The 16802-nt window shown below is 39.4% G+C and overlaps 2 protein-coding genes across 8 annotated transcripts; both read left to right on the top strand.

Annotated features, from left to right (window-relative positions):
- The first annotated feature begins 611 nt into the window (after positions 1-611).
- Positions 612-7300, top strand: LOC110155575 (heterogeneous nuclear ribonucleoprotein Q). 3 transcript variants are annotated; one of them, XM_055155828.1, is made up of 12 exons: positions 612-771; positions 2173-2332; positions 3114-3232; positions 3313-3420; positions 3503-3616; positions 4109-4285; positions 4362-4497; positions 4751-4956; positions 5033-5182; positions 5249-5370; positions 5449-5771; positions 5878-7300. In XM_055155828.1, the coding sequence occupies exons 2-12, from the start codon at positions 2185-2187 to the stop codon at positions 5901-5903; spliced, it is 1629 nt and encodes a 542-aa protein (XP_055011803.1). In that variant the 5' UTR covers positions 612-771; positions 2173-2184; the 3' UTR covers positions 5904-7300. The 3 variants fall into 3 exon arrangements, with proteins under 3 accessions (XP_055011803.1, XP_020775365.1, XP_020775366.1); XM_020919706.2 differs by having other exon boundaries at positions 5875-7300; XM_020919707.2 differs by lacking the exon at positions 2173-2332 and having other exon boundaries at positions 618-771; positions 5875-7300.
- Positions 7301-7453: 153 nt separating this feature from the next.
- On the top strand, positions 7454-16586 carry LOC110155572 (sorting nexin-14-like). Of its 5 annotated transcripts, XM_055155790.1 has the most exons (29): positions 7454-8068; positions 8147-8341; positions 8445-8523; positions 8616-8659; positions 8724-8811; positions 8886-8970; positions 9032-9188; positions 9427-9502; positions 9621-9665; positions 10231-10311; positions 10386-10500; positions 10579-10734; positions 10842-10966; positions 11358-11416; positions 11641-11667; positions 12373-12498; positions 13152-13284; positions 13805-13994; positions 14065-14148; positions 14219-14319; positions 14477-14588; positions 14668-14708; positions 14793-14912; positions 15181-15304; positions 15466-15630; positions 15735-15830; positions 15909-16000; positions 16090-16146; positions 16305-16586. In XM_055155790.1, exons 1-29 carry the CDS (start codon positions 7932-7934, stop codon positions 16341-16343), a joined length of 2949 nt encoding a protein of 982 aa, XP_055011765.1. In that variant the 5' UTR covers positions 7454-7931; the 3' UTR covers positions 16344-16586. The 5 variants fall into 5 exon arrangements, with proteins under 5 accessions (XP_055011765.1, XP_055011751.1, XP_055011759.1 ...); XM_055155780.1 differs by lacking the exons at positions 11641-11667; positions 12373-12498 and having other exon boundaries at positions 7644-7748; positions 7876-8068; positions 16305-16585; XM_055155776.1 differs by lacking the exons at positions 11641-11667; positions 12373-12498 and having other exon boundaries at positions 16305-16585.
- Positions 16587-16802: the final 216 nt, after the last annotated feature.

Below are 16802 nucleotides of genomic sequence, written 5' to 3'. Positions count from 1 at the left end.
AGCTTTTTTTCTTTCTATAATCTAGTAATTACAAATAGGCCTAGCAGAATGGCTATGTTGTCATGATGCTAACTAGAACATGCTTTGTATGCATGTACTTTATGTTAAGGACTGAAAAGACTTGAGACAAACCGATTCATTTAATTTCACATTTCATTTCACAATTTTTTCTTCTTTAATTTGTCATTGTCACTATGAACTTCCAGACTAGTGCACTGCTTATAATCTCCTGAGTTGTCCTATTTTCCTTAACAAATGTATATTTTTGGCCAAGATATCTCCAGAAAATATTTTATTCATGATAACAAGTAAAGAATTAAACATGCTATGTAAATGTAGCCATTAGGCTCTAATATCTATGGCCTTATTATGCTGGGCAGTTCCTTTGTAAACTGAAACTTTGTATGCTAATAGTGCACTTTTCTGTGTGAATGCATAAGGAGCAATTCGTAATACCAGTATATCTATTATTCCATTTCCCTCTTATCTTGTCTCATAACCGGACCCCGCTGTGGCCGCGCTGTTGTCTGTGTTCTGCAGCTTTACTGTAAAACTGTAAATGCATACAAGGCATGCCCGTGCAAGGCCGTCCAAGAAACCCCATCGACGAGACAAAACTCGAGGCGTGAACGTGGCAGCCATTTTACATCATCAAGAGTGAATGACTGAAGCCGGACCAGTGCCGGGACTTTTACACTTTTACTGTATTTTAAATATCTAATCCACCCTTAAAAACAATCAGCATCATACGCGTTGGTGATCCAGCGGCAGGTAGGGCAAAATATTACAATCAGCCATCTCACTGCTTGATAGTTGATGTCTAAAGGCGGAATCGCGCCGTGCTGTTGCAAACAATGTGGAAACTGGTGGTGGCTGGGAACGAGTTCTCCAGACCGGCTTTTTGAAAATGGACTCTTCCTATGTGGCGGCACGTTGGCAAAACCACGCATCCAGCAGGCTAAATCTCTAGCCATACGACTCTCGCTTAATTTATTACAGTCAAACGCCTTATTATGTGTTTCACATTTTGAAACGCCTTGGTAACAATGGCCTCATTGAATGTATGCTCAATTTGGCATGCTAGCTTATTTTGACAGATCGCAGATTTTAGATGCTCATTGTCACTATATGCTAACAGTGAACCCTCAAAAGGCATTCATTTCAATTGGAAGCTGTTCATTTATGTTGTCTTAATTCGCCCGCTTGGTGCAATAGTTATTATTAAACAAGTCACGGTTAGAAATGGTATTTTCTCCTATCTTGGAACCCCGGTTAGCCTATGCTATTTTATCACTGTAGCCTAGCATGATTTTTATGGTAGCCTAGCCTTGCAAGTTAGCTTCTATGCTAGTTAGCTTAAACATGTGCAGGTCAATCCGCACCCGCTATTTCTAACCATACGTCGAAATGGTAATGGATAAGCACACAAGCGAAAACGTAATGGCACTTGCTCACAGCGAAGGTCAAAATGTATTAGCCCGTGCAATGTTCCCACTGACGGGTCTTTATTGTAACACTAAGCTAACATCCTAAAATTATTTTTAGCAAACAGCGGCATAGGCTGACGGCCCTGTGAATGCTCTTTTGGTCAGTATAGTAACAATAATATAACTTCTAGCTGGGTTAAATTGGATTATGAAGCGCTACCCTTCCGTTCACATTGACTCATCTCAGCATTAATACAGAACATTAAACGGTGCATTATTGTTCACTGGTCAGTCACCGGAAACTGAGTTCATTCTGAAAGAACACGTGTATCGGCTATCAGCCTGTGCTGTAGTCAGCAGTGAAGAGGTAATCTAACGTACGATTTAAGGGCGCCACCATTATTCGACTGGGTGGTACAATCAGCAAAGTTAAAGATTTAAGATTTGTTTTATATCCCTGGCCTGCATCATGCTACTTAAATGTCTTGTCATCACACCTAGGTCTTAGTCTTGTGCTGCATAAAGACCGCTGGCATTTTTCTCATAGTTCAGATAGTGAAGAGTCTTCAGACTGTTGTTGGCCCAAAGTTTTGCAGTTTAATTTCTTATGCACTATTTTATCAAACATTTTGGGGTGCGATGTACCTGTAAAAGCAGTAACAAGTCTGAGACTTTACACTTTTCTGATCATTACTGTAGCCTTGCCCTTGACCCAGGATTAATTTGGCTCATTGCATTCACACAGATTTCTGGAGACATGGCCACAGAGCATATAAATGGAAATGGTCCAGAAGATCCAATGGACACCTCTGCTGCAGTTACCCATTCTGAGCACTTCCAGACTTTATTAGAAGCTGGTTTACCACAGAAAGTTGCTGAAAAACTAGATGAAATTTACCTAGCAGGTAAGGCACATTGAATATGCTTGCATATAAAATAGGCATTTTATCAATTTCTTGCATGTACTGTCATTTTTATCTTTTTGAATGGGGGAATTGGGTTCTTGAAGCAACTTTTTGTGGTTTCTCCCCAAAATGGGTACTGCAGACTTGCCAAAATTTTATATCAAACAGATGCATGTTGGCATAAAAATATGGATGCATATCACCTGTTAACCTAATTGCAGCATTTCATATGGCCATGCTGGCTTTATGAATACTGGCGTCAGGGCGAGTGATGGATTCTCTACCTGGGAGTTTGTAATTGAGCCTATCTGTTCTGCCCTTTACATTCCTTGCCTACTTGAAGCCCACAGAATATTATAATTGAGGAAAAGTATCTGCTGCTTTGCACTCAGAGGTTAAGTCAGGACTGCAGTCTGTCCGTCAGGTCTAAAATGATTTGGACTGACCCACTGAGCCAGATGGGACCAAGGAAGAAACAATGGCGGCAGCTGTGAGGTGTAGCTGCATGGGACAGGTGATGACCCCCTCTTAGGGCAGAATGGAGTCTGGTTCATTAGAAACTCGCAGCCTCACAGAGGAGCACTGGCATATCGAGTTGCACTTTGACATCTGTTGTGATTCGTTTTGGACAAACATGCTGCTTGTAGGCTACAGTACTGCATGACCAGTGCCTGCTTTTTAATTTGTGCTTTTCAGTGTCATGCAATATTTTGGCCAAATTATTTGCATCCAGCTCATTATCCAGATATTTGAATTTTTTATTAATTATATTCTTTGTCAGGTTTGGTGTCTCACAGTGATCTTGATGATCGAGCTATCGAGGCTCTGAAAGAATTCAACGAAGAAGGTGCTCTTCAAGTATTGTTACAGTTTAAGGACAGTGACCTCTCACATGTTCAGGTAATTACAGTGGACAGATGTCATTGAGTTGTTAACTTTTGTTTGAAGCTCTAATCCACTTTTCAATATTCTTATTTTAGAACAAAAGTGCCTTTCTTTGTGGCGTGATGAAGACCTACAGACAGAGAGAGAAACAGGGGACCAAAGTGTCGGACACTATTAAAGGACCAGATGAAGCAAAAATTAAAGTAAGAACTTGGTCCATCCTAAACAATTTTTTTTTTCAGACTAAATAAATGTTTCTTTCTCATTACTCTTTTCAATTATTAGGCTCTACTGGAAAGGACTGGCTACACACTTGACGTGACAACAGGCCAGCGAAAATATGGAGGTCCCCCGCCAGAGTGTGCTCACTCTGGGGCACAGCCCTCTGTTGGTACAGAGGTAAGAATAAATGTACAGTGTTCCCTACAGATTTGTTGCAAGCTTGCATAACTTTCCAGAAAGTAAACTTTCTAAGGGCATATACATTTTTCAAGGCTATTAGTATTTTAATATGGCTTTACATACAGTACACCATAATCTCTTTATTGGGCATACTGTAATTTCCTGTGTAAAGGTGCCATTTTAGGTACTTTTGACTATTCAAAAAATATTTAGTTTTTAATTACTGAATCACATCAGTCAGTTTTTTTTCTTACTTTTTATAGGGCTTGTATCACTTAGAATCTTGTAATTTTACTTTACTTTCAATTGTTTAGTGTGTTGCTTGTTGATTCTGAAGAATTCATGCACTGATATGCATTTTAAGTAATGGATTGATCAGTAATCATTAGAAAGGATGCATCCCTAACCCAGTAGGATTCAGTCCTATGAGTTTCAAGCGATTATATCTTTGTTGTATTATAATGCATTCATATTTTCTTAATTTGCTAGATTTTTGTAGGCAAAATCCCCAGAGACCTTTTTGAGGATGAGCTTGTTCCACTCTTTGAAAAAGCTGGCCCCATCTGGGACCTGCGTCTTATGATGGATCCTTTCAGTGGCCTGAACCGAGGCTATGCCTTTGTCACTTTCTGCACTAAAGAAGCCGCACAGCAAGCTGTCAAATTGGTATGTACTATGTCATTTTGTATAACTTAGAATTTGATGTACAGTGTTGGCAAATTATTTTGATCTTTTCCTCTAGTGCAATAATAATGAAATACGACCAGGAAAACAGATCGGAGTGTGTATCTCTGTGGCCAATAACAGGCTTTTTGTTGGGTCAATTCCTAAGAGTAAAACAAAAGAGCAGATTGTTGAAGAATTTGCAAAAGTCACAGGTAAGTGTATTTACTTTGCTGAGCACCACCTCCTGTCACATTAATATACCACTTAATGAAATACTTGTGTCAGAATGATGACTGACGTACCAGAGTGACTTCAGTTACTATGAATGGTTACCGCTAAGATCTGACTTTACACAAGCATATTCTATAAAAGCTTCTGAGTGAAGATTTGTGTATTGTAGAATACCTGTACTTCAATTTTGAATATCTGTTGTTTTTTTTTTGTTGTTTTTTTTTCCATTGATAGAGGGCCTAAATGATGTCATTTTGTATCACCAACCGGATGACAAGAAGAAGAACCGAGGCTTTTGTTTCTTGGAGTATGAGGACCATAAGACGGCTGCACAGGCACGCCGGAGACTTATGAGTGGCAAAGTTAAGGTGTGGGGAAATGTGGTCACAGTAGAATGGGCTGACCCTATTGAGGACCCCGACCCTGAAGTTATGGCAAAGGTACAAACATTTTTCTTGACAATATTGAGTGAAGTATTGCTTATTGTAATATTCATGTTTTGTTCATCTGTTTTAGGTTAAGGTGCTCTTTGTTAGAAATCTGGCTAGCACTGTTACAGAAGAGATACTTGAAAAGACCTTCAATCAGTTTGGTAAACTGGAACGTGTGAAAAAGCTTAAGGATTATGCATTCATCCACTTTGAAGAAAGAGATGGTGCTGTGAAGGTATAGAGAGGCTAAAATAACTCTTACTTAAAAAAGAAAGTGGAATTAAATATCTGATTTGCACAGGCTTTGGCTGATCTGAATGGAAAAGAACTTGAGGGGGAGCATATTGAAATTGTTTTCGCAAAACCCCCTGATCAGAAGAGAAAAGAGCGTAAAGCCCAGAGACAAGCCGCCAAAACACAAATGTAAGTGACAAAGCTGTCAACTGAAAGTCCCATTTAGCAAAACACTGTTAACACCATTTATGCATAATGTTTTCTCAGGTATGACGATTACTACTACTATATGCCTCCCCACATGGCTCCACCCACCAGAGGCAGAGGGAGAGGTGGACGAGGTGGTTACACATATCCTCACGACTATTATTGTTATGAAGACTACTATGATTACTATGGATATGACTATCATAACTACCGTGGAGGCTACGATGACCCATATTATGGCTATGAAGACTTCCAAGGGTCTGGGCGAGGTCGAGGAGGCCGAGGAGCAATTCGAGGAACCACCAGTCAAACCCGTGGCCGTGCGATTGTTACACGTGGCCGTATGGGATTCTCTCAACGAGGTGGGCCAGGAACTACCCGAGGTAACTAGGCGACTATTTCTCAATATGATTAATGTATTCTTTCTCATATACACACGCAAGTTCCTGGTTTTTACCAAGGTTATGACTGACGTTTACTTTTCAGCAGGGAAGCGAGGCCGGGCACGCTCCTGACCTGTCCCTGTGGATACTGACTTGATGAGTGGGGTTACACCGTAAGCTGCAATGGATGTTAATACAAAAGAGCATGACACAAGGTCCAATGATATTCCAGCCTTACAAAGAAGCATTTCCCTCCCCATGTTTTTTTTTTCTTTTTGAAACTGCCACCTTAAAAAAGATTTAGGATTTATTACAGGCCATGGTCTTTGTCCAGAGCTGATACAGGGCTTGCTGCCCTAACAATCTACCCCTTCCCTATCCCTAAATGCCATTTAAAAAAAAGATAATTATTGATGAATTTGCACTTTTAAGTTTCTTAGGTTTGAAGTGGCTCGAAGGAGCTTGATGCTATGTATATGTTTGTGCTATTTGCAATTTTATTATTGTCGGAATATCCATGTTAATCTTAAATGTTTGATCTGGATGTTTGAATGAGAAAGAACATTTGCAGGTTTTTAAGGTGTACCCACCTGGCATGGATAAGTCAGGCATTCCAGGAACGTGGTTCTTTTCAGAACTTGTCTTTAAAGGGTTGGTTGACTACCTCAGTACAGAGGACTAAACTACCCGGCCTGTACTGTAAATAGGGAAACTATGTTGATGAAAGCAGGGTTTGTTTTAAAATAAAATATGCACAAGAGCTGCAGCAAAAACGATGTACTTAATGTAATTTAATCATTTCAGCTGCAGCTCAGACACTGCTAACAGTCAAACTGGGCATGCAAAATGATCTCATGTGATGAGTCTAAACAAACCCTGCTTTTATCTTATTTTGAACTGAATTGGCTGCAATGCCTTTTCAGAGTATGTAGTTACTGGTTGTATAGTTTTTGGATAAATGTTACTTTTGTAAAGGCTTAAACACCACAGGTATCCAATTGCCTTTGATTTAACAAAAAATACACACAAAATAATAAAAAATAAAGCCCTGCAGTGTCCCTTTTGTGCCGCGGTAATTTGACAGTGACCTTTTCTGGATTAAAACAATGTTTAAATGTGAAATGATAAATCTTAGATCATGTAACTCTTGAGGTCAAACATAAAAAAAAAAATAAATAAAAAAAATAATGAAGTTTCCATTTAACTTGAGTTTTACCCAACAAATTGACTGTCCACTTGTTGGTGCGATCTCCTACAGTGGCTGTGAAGGGATACTGCAGTGAGTTTCTATTTCCACATAGCAAAAAGGAAACTGAGATTCAGTCCCAGTTTTCTACAGTTAACTCCCTCGTTAAAAAAAAAAAAAAAAAAAAAAAAAAATCATAACCAACTTTTGAAAAAGAAAAAATGTTAGCAGTTTTAAACTATTGTTGGTGGCCAACATCATTTTTTGCATTCCTGCAAATTGTTTTATACTGTAAAATGGAGGTGAGTGTAACTTATTTTTGTAATAAAGTTTTTGATTTCTACCACTGCTTACCTTTTTTTTTTTTTTTTTTTTTTATAATAGAGAATATTCTTGGGGATATCTTTTTGCAGTATAGTTTGCATATTGGTAATTCATAGGCCAATACCGAGGCCTTTGCTCAAAATGCAGAAGACCATGCAATGTTCAGGCTTGCAGGAGACATCTGAATATATCTGAAAGTGAAAATTAATTTTCAGTCTTACATACTAAATTCTACAATCCCACGTGCCCATCTTTCATGCTATTGTAAAGAGGAGCACGCCGAGAGACCCGCATTACGCGCGGTCTGGGCGGAGGTGACCACGATTTCGTTACTGCGTATTACGTGCACGGCCCAAGGACAGCCCACCTAGGATGTGCACCGACGGCTGCTAATGCGGCGCTTTACAGCTGCGCAGGGCACATCGGCAAGAAGGGATTATTTCCTTAAGATTCTACGGTGTATCGAAGTCAGTAAGAAAATGTCCGCCTTTCTGATCGTGCATTGTAGGATATATTCAGACGAAAATGGCACCATGAATACAACGATATAGCATGCAGATTAACCATCGCATTCAGAGGGTCTCTCCTCCGCAGATGTACCATGTAGCTTTCAGAAATACAGCTGCCATCCTCCTCCAGCACGGACCGACATGGGCTGTATCAGTGCTGTAGTGCAGAGGATGAGAAGCAGGATGCGGCTTGGATTGCTCCGCGAACTTGGACGCCAATATCCGCTATTCTGCTTTCTCCTGCTGCTACTTCTGTTGTCTACTGTGCTCTTGAACAGGTCTCCCACTTTTAGTGCTTGTTGTTTCATATAACGTTTATTTTTATGAGGTTTAACTTCCCCCTCTACTCCTCACAGATATATTCATATAATTATGATGATTTGGTCATTTTTGGCCGGAGTTGTCACTTTTTACTGCTCTTTGGGGCCCGAGTCTCTTCTACCTAACGTCCTAATATCAATTAAAGCAAAGAAAAAGGTCTATCAGCCGGAGCTCTTCCCTCTAGGACACAGCTGTGCTGTTTGTGGAAATATCAAATGCAAAAGGCACAGGTAAACACAGACATCCACTTATGTTTACGCTGTCATTGTTTTATGTTCACGCACGCCATCTAGTGGTCATGGTTTTAATGTTTTTTAAACATTTCACCAAAAGGCCAACCTTACTGCTGGAAAATTATCAACCGTGGCTTGATCTTAAGATTCCATCCAAAGTGGATGCTTCTCTTTCACAGGTATTGTGTATCTAATGGTGTGTTTGTGTGTGTGTGTGTGTGTGTGTGGATGTGTTAAATGGTGATGAAACGTTTCTATTTTCCCCTCCTAGATTTTGGAATTGGTCTTAGAAAACTTTGTGTACCCATGGTACAGGTAGGCATCACACAGCAGTTGTTTTTGCCTGTGTCATCAATAATCTTAGTTGTCTACTTTACAGAGATATTACAGATGATGAAGCATTTGTGGATGAGCTTAGGATGACTTTACGTTTCTTTGCTGCGGTTTTAGTCCGCAGAACTCAAAAGGTCTGTTAACATCTGTAGTATGACTAGACCTACACCTTTAATCTGAACAAACTCAAATGTATTTTCTCACTCAGGTGGATGTTGCATCACTTATCTTAAAGAAGCTTCTCAAAGTTTCCATGAAGCACATTGAAATTATTAGCAAAGCCAGACAGAAAGGTAACTACTTTACTCAAGTTGTGGTCAAAGCAAATAAGCCTCAACTCTTTATTGTATTCAGTAAAAAACACAGAACAACTCCAACAAGCGGCGCTGGAGGAGTACGGACCGGATCTTCACGTGGCTCTTCGTAGTCGTAGAGATGAACTGCTCTACCTCCGAAGACTGACTGAGATGCTCTTCCCTTACATCCTGCCTCCTAAAGCCACAGATTGCAGGTGCTTTAAAACAACATGGAACATTCCACAGTATGGCATTAAACGTATCTGTACAAGTTACAGGTTTTGCATGTTTTGGAAGGTATCTTTCAGTTGAATAAATACAAGATAGATATATCTAATGCAGAAGTTACACAGTGCACCTTTAAAGTTCTTCTACTTTATAAGTGGTCTGCTGAGGTCCACTCTCCTGTTCACTGTTTCACCACCTGTGGCTTCCTCTTTCCACTCTTTTCAGATCTCTCACTCTCCTCATCAGAGAAATTTTAGCTGGCTCTGTCTTCCTCCCTTCACTGGACTACTTAGCTGATCCTGTGAGTTTAGACAGTCTTCGGATCTCTCATGCATGCACTAATAAGACTAATAAAATTAATTGGCAATTGAATTAAACTGAACTAGAATAAGACTTACAGTGCTATGACTTTTTTGTAGGACACAGTGAATCATCTGATACTGCTTTTCATTGACAACTCTCCTGTAAGTAATGTGACTTGTTTTTTTTTATTTTTTTGTCTTTGTTTTGATGTGACACTTTCACTAAAACATTTGAACTTAAAACATCATTATATTTAAGATTTTACTACTAAAATCTTGCCTAGTTTTTTCATTTTTTTTTTCATATAGTCTGTAATTTTAGTTCCCGTTTATAAAAGGGCAGCTGATAAGACATATATGAGGTAATTCCTCTACTGTTACCTAGCAACACAAGGGCCAAAACATGTCTAAATTGCACAATAATTATGATTAGACTAATAAATATAATGCCAACTTTATTTTCTTAAGTGAATGTTTAAACAGTCAGAAAAGTGTCTTCTTTCTGTGTAAATTGTCATTCCATTTTGGAGGGAATTTTTTGTTGATGATTGATAGATATATTCTGGATTTTTGCACTTTTCTTCTCAACTTTTTTCCACAAATCACCACAAAAGTGATTTAAAACTATGACATATATATTGACCACAGCTACTATCCTTCCAAACCAAGTAATAATAAATAATAAATAAAACATTAAAACCTCATTTTAATCTGCTCTTGTCCATAGCCTGAAAAAGCGACAGAGCCATCTTCAGCTATGGTTCCATTCCTACAAAAATATGCTGACCCCCGTTCTAAAAAGCCCTCAGTAAGTCCATTTACCCCACTGTTATTCAAATGAGTGGCTGTTGCCTACTTTGACATTGTGTTGTGTTTGATCAGGTACTAAAGCTCGAACTCAGAGAAATCCGACAACAGCAGGACTTGCTGTTTCGTTTCATGAACTTCCTGAAGCATGAAGGTGCAGTGCATGTGCTCCAGTTTTGCCTTGCTGTTGGTAAGCGCAAGTCCACTTTAATTTTAATTTAGTTATTGTATCTGTTTACGAGATGCTTGGATATCTCTTTCCTTACAGAGGAATTCAACAATAGTATTCTGGATCCAGACCTGAGTGACTCCAAGAAGATGATGCTACACAAAGAAGTGAAGAAGATCTATGAGACCTACATTTTGGATGAGAGCATTGATAAAATCCGTTTTGATCCCTTTATCGTGGAAGAAATACGTCGCAGTAAGCACAGAGATTTTTGCGTGCTTTAAAAATAATAACTAAAAAATAACATAAATAAATAATGAATAATTGTTGTTTTAATAATCTTGTTTTTGTAATCCCCCCAGTTGCCGAGGGCCCATATGCAGAAGTTGTAAAGCTACAGACCATGCGATGTCTGTTTGAGGCTTACGAACATGTGCTGTCCCTCCTGGAAAATGTTTTCACGCCCATGTTTTGTCACAGCGACGAGGTCAGTCACACTTCTCATGAGGCCTTTTTATTTTCAAACCCATATGTTTCATTGGTGGAAATTGACCTAATTTGCTCAAACCTTTCTCATGCGCTAAGCTTCCAATCACTATCTGCCGCGTCATCAGTCGACACGCTGTGGCTAATGGGGCGACCTTGGCCTTATGCCAAGCTGCCAAACCTGATTTCACCCCTCACTGTGTGGTTCAATACAAAAGGGTAAATTGAAGCAGCACCATTGTCAGCACTGCCCTCCACTACAACAGTCTAGACAATATAACATATACTAAAGAAGACCCAGTGTTGCTAGTCCTGATTCTGAACAAAATAGAAAAGCGACTGCCTTTAATTACTCCTAATCTTTTATTCTTTTTTGTATATGCTTCTCTTAGTACTTTCGCCATCTTCTAAAAGGGGCTGAATCCCCCTCAAGGACATCCAGGATGAGCAGGTAAGATTAGTCTTCTCCTGAAGACAAAAAAAACTGTATTGTAATGCACTTCATATCCAAATGTATATTTTCAGTCAAGTTATCACTGTACATCCTAAGCTTTTACACAGATAGTGCTTTTGTTTGCCTCACGTATAAAACCAATGCATAGGAAGAGTGTGGGGTATAGTGTGTATGAGGCCACTGGGCCCTGCCACTAACTCCATTATGTGCATATGTTCCAGAACTAGCCTCAGTTTGGATGACATCCGGTGAGTAAATAGATGCGGAAAAATCTAATATTGGATATAAAGCACTTTTGCTGTTGTATTTGCAGTCAAAACCAGAAGCATTCATTCATTCTTGCATAGAACAAATGATCCTGCTTGTCCATTACATAAACAGCCTTGTCAGGATGCCCTTGTTGTTCAAACTCTTCATAATGATGAATCTACAAATAGTCCAATGTTTTAGTCAAAATAAATGTCACACATGATGGTTGATAAACCTATAATACACACTCCATGAAAATGTTTTTGCTAGAATATCACCTCTCAGGTGATGCAGTTCTTTTGCAGGTCTTTCCTGTCTTCAAACTTACTTTTACTAACAGTAAATGAAGACATGCATATTTTCTACTAGAGATACAGGCCACTGAGTCCTACAACACTGAAACCTCAATAAACTGCTGTTATTAATAGCATTTTTTCAATATCCTTGAACACATCAATGGACAATAAGTATGTAGTTCCAGAATTCCCCGAGTTACCATACAAAAGACAGAAATGACATGTATGACCACAGAGTAGTTTGGCTGTGATGTCACCTGGCCCTGGTCTTTACAACGTGTGCGTACATGTAGGCTAACTGTGCCCACGGCTGTTTGTCTAATCTGTGTAACCTCCATTCCGCCTTTCCTGCTCTGCCTCCGGGCCCTCCCTGAACTCTGTGGGGACCCGACCCTGCTCTGCTCATAGCTACTGGGACTGGAGCCCTGAGTCCCTCCCTTCTTTATCCACGGCCTCTGCCAGCTCTTCACCTGCATCCTCTAACTCCATCCATGCCCCGTTCACCACTCCCCCACACCGTCACTCATCGCCCAAGTAAGTTAGGGTCAATGGTCCAATGTCGCCCAGTGTGAAGTCCTTACATCAGCCAACCTCCCACCTGCATGTGACAAGTGCATGAGACCCAGACCTCTGTTTGATAAACATGCATACTCTCAGTCTATTTGGTTTGTGTTAAAGGTGTACTATGTCACTTTTCTGGTGGAGGGTATACCACCTCTTTGCTTCAATGGAAATGTTATTGCCTTATCTAGATATTTCACAGTGTGGCATTTAACGTATTGATCTCCGTGGAGATGAGCAGGTTGCAGACCCTCTAAAAAAGTTTCATAATGCACCTCTAAAGACCTTTTGTTGTGTGTTCTTGTTTATGATGCAAATTTGATCCTTTTTTGATACAATTTGCACTACACAATGAAACCAGTTGGATAAGAGATTTTTGCTGTATTAAGAAAACCATTCAAGATATCAGATATTATTGTTCCTTGAGTCTTTTTCTTAAGCTGCATCTGCTGTTCACAAGTGTATAAATTCCCAGTGGCAATCAGGATGTTGGTGGTATGCTCCTTCTGTAGCCACAGATACCTTGGGGCAGAATGTCAGAAACTTGACTGCCATTCTGTGCCTATGGACTGTGACCATCACCATTCAGTTTAACACAGTCACTCAGTAATGAAGTGTGTCTGCAGGAGCACATCGAGACGAGGAGAGTCCTTTGGAATCAGCCGCATCGGCAGTAAAATCAAAGGAGTATTTAAGAGCACCACTATGGAGGGGGCCATGCTGCCGTCCTATGGGCTGGTGGAAGGAGAGGATGATCTGGTAACGAATGTTTCCTCTGGCAAATAATTAAAAGTCTACTTCTGTTTCTCTTTCAGTTTTTTCTTGGCTTTTAGAAAGTACTAGGAAACATTAAATAGATATATAGGAAATAGATGCATAATATCAAAAACACAATTTTGAAACATAGCATTTGCCTTCAAGTGGAGATGCACTGCAGACTTTGATCAGCAGGGGGCGTGGCAGTGCAGCATGTGTAGAGGTTGTTCGGTTCATAGCTGTTCTCATTGCTGTCTGTGGAGGGAGGGGATGCACCACATGGCCATTTTATAAGAGGAGGTTATATCTTCATTGGTCATCTAATGTGAAACAAGTGTTTTAAATGCCAAATACAGTTTATTCAGATCAAGTCTCAGATTGAAGTATTTTCTCATCCACTCAGACAATATATTGGCAGAAGTAAATGACAGATGGGACTGGATGCATCGGTTAAATCATGTAAAGCACTGGTGTTGAAATTCCCTCTCCTTTGTGTTACTATGAGACTTTCCTTCACACACAGGTGGAGGAGGCCTTGATGGTCCTGGAGGATGACTCTCCTTTAGAAGCTGCTTCGACTCCCTGCACTCCTCCACGGAACCTGTCAGCATGGAGCATCAGCATTCCTTATATTGATTTTTATGACGATGACACTAAGCGGGAGAGGATACCTGTATTCTGTATTGATGTGGAGCGCAATGACCGGAAGACTGGTAGGCCTGGACCCTCCCTCTGCCCAATCTTTATTGACCTACTACTACTACATTATTCTTCTCTTTTTAGTGGGTCAGGAGATAGAGCACTGGTCAGTTTACAGACGATACCTCGAGTTCTACGTTCTTGAATCAAAACTTACTGAGTTTCATGGTAGGTTTTTAAATAATCTACCTGATAGCACTGCTTTTGTAAGTGATAACTGTTCTCCTTATCCGTGTAGGCTCTTTCCCAGATGCACAGTTGCCATCCAAGAGGATCATTGGCCCTAAGAATTATGAGTTTCTTGCTTCTAAACGTGTGGAATTTGAGGAGTACCTTCAGGTACATGGTCTTTCACCATGCTTATTGGTTCATCCTATCCTGATTCCATAAAATGAATGGTCTTTTTTTTCACTTTTACTGGGTCAGTAACAGGGATTTGACTCAAACTAGAGAGAGGAAAATAACACAAGCTTTTCATATTTGTTTACCTTTGTAGAATCTTTTGCAACACCCAGAGCTCAGTAACAGTCAGCTTTTGGCCGATTTCCTTTCTCCTCATGGCATGGAGTCACAGTTTCTGGACAAGATGCTGCCTGATGTTAACCTTGGTAAAATAATAAAAGATATTAATTAATGTAATTGGTTACCGTGCAGCCAAATCTTGACATTTGGAGTTTGTATTCACAGGGAAAATCATAAAGGCTGTTCCCAGTAAATTGATAAAAGAGGTAAGAATAAGACAATAATGATCAGAGAACACAAAAATTCTTCAGGTATTTGCAATTAATAGCATGCATTCTTTTTTTTAATAGAAAGGACAGCACCTGGAGCCTTTCATTCAGTCTTTCTTCAACTCATGTGAATCCCCCAAACCTAAACCAAGCCACCCGGAGCTCACTATTCTAAGCCCTTCCTCTGAAAACGATAAAAAGGTACAGCATGTTTTTGTATTTAAAAAAAAAAAAAAGGATGTATGAAGGTTCTATACAATTAAAATGGGATAACTATGTAAAGGATAACTATTATGAATGATAATTGTTATTAGTAAAATTAATGTTTGATTTGCAGAGGTTTACTTCATAAGAATTTTGGGACACAGGTTGTGTTTATAAAAGTTTTAAGAAAGTTACATATACCACATACATAATTTTTACTTTCTTAGGCTTCAATGATAACACCACGTCCATATTCTGTTCTTAGCTTTTCAATGACCTCTACAAGAACAATGCCAACCGCTCAGAGACCTTGGAGAAGAGACATAACCAAAATTACTTCATGCAAATGATAACTGTGGATGGATTGTATGACTATTTGATGTACATAGGTAAGTGAGCTCAGTACATCTACTGAACAACCTGTGTCGTATCTATGGGAATTTTGCCCTCTACTGGTGACGATTTAGCATAATTTAGCACCCAATAAAGTGATCTCTTCACCTTCAGAGGTGCAGGCAATATGAATGAGACATGTGCAAATGTCCTTTAGGCCGTGTTGTCTTTCACATTCCTGACTGGCTGCACCACTTGTTAATGGGGGGTCGAATCCTGTTCAAGAATACTTTGGAGGCTTATTCCCATCACTATCTGCAGTCCAAACTGAGTCAGGTGCTGGAGGAACATCGCATTGTGTCTCTCATCACCCTGCTCCGAGGTACACTACATCAACCAGACTCAGACTAACTCCTCCTTAAAGTGAATTGTCTTATCTATGTTTACTCTGGTAACTTATTAACATGAGTCCCTCTTCTTCATCAGATGCTGTTTTCTGTGAGACCAGCCAGTCTCGCTCGGCTCAGGAGAAACACAAGAGGGCCAAAAAAGCCTTTGAGGAAATGCTAAGTTATATTCCAGGTAATTGTAGTTTCCACTCATGATTAGTGCAAAAAAGTAGTTCTTAAGTTTATGGTCCCAAATGAATATTCTCTCTAGACATTATTGGCAAATGCATTGGAGAAGAGGCAAAATATGAAGGGGTCTGTCTTCTTTTTGATGGCCTTCAGCAGCCGGTTCTCAATAAACAGGTATGACTTGTAATCAATTAATGGAGCTACAGATGTTACATGCTTTTAAATGGGTGATTCCAATAAAGCATGTGCTCCTTTGCTCCTAGCTAACATATGTGCTTTTGGATCTCACAATACAAGAGGTTTTTCCAGAGCTGTGTAAGGTAAGGCATCAATCAGGATTATTTAACACACAATCTTGCGATGCACTACACATGACATATGACATTAGGACCTAAAAGTATTCTGAGTTCTTCTAAAAATTACTATTATATACCACTACTATAACTACTATGTAACAGTGCTTTTCTTTTCTTTGCAGATGCAGAAAGAGACCCCCAATGTAGCACCGTGGATGTAAAATACTGCTGTTAACCAGAAACTGGCACTAGCGTCGCTCAAAGCACTTTCTATTTCATATCATAGGATTATAGTTCCTTTATATAGTACCAGCCAATATCAGACTGGACCAATATGAACTAATTTGTATATTTTGTCTTTAAATTAAAGTCAGTAATGAAAATGTCATATGTTCTGTTTTTATATTATTTTTTGATGCATTCTTCAATCACATAACATTGTTGCTCTTCATTTATAAAACTGTGTTGCAGGCCCCCAGTCCACATCCTAGTACTCAGATCTGCTGTCACTGAAGGTTTTAGGGATCACGCCTCCAGAATCCTAATTTCCCTTTAATTTGAAGGTAGACATTTTGATTTATAGTTTTGTTTTTGAATAATAGATATGGCATCACATCTTATGAAGCTAATATCTTAGAATTTTGTTATAAAAATGGTTGTTAACAGATTCCAAATGTGCC

The sequence above is a fragment of the Boleophthalmus pectinirostris genome, unplaced genomic scaffold (assembly GCF_026225935.1).
Source record: "Boleophthalmus pectinirostris isolate CB_2022bp ecotype Guang Dong unplaced genomic scaffold, ASM2622593v1 HiC_scaffold_10, whole genome shotgun sequence".
Classification (NCBI taxonomy): domain Eukaryota; kingdom Metazoa; phylum Chordata; class Actinopteri; order Gobiiformes; family Gobiidae; genus Boleophthalmus; species Boleophthalmus pectinirostris.
The sequence above is the reverse complement of the archived record's forward strand: the minus strand, read 5'-3'. Positions and strand labels throughout refer to the sequence as shown.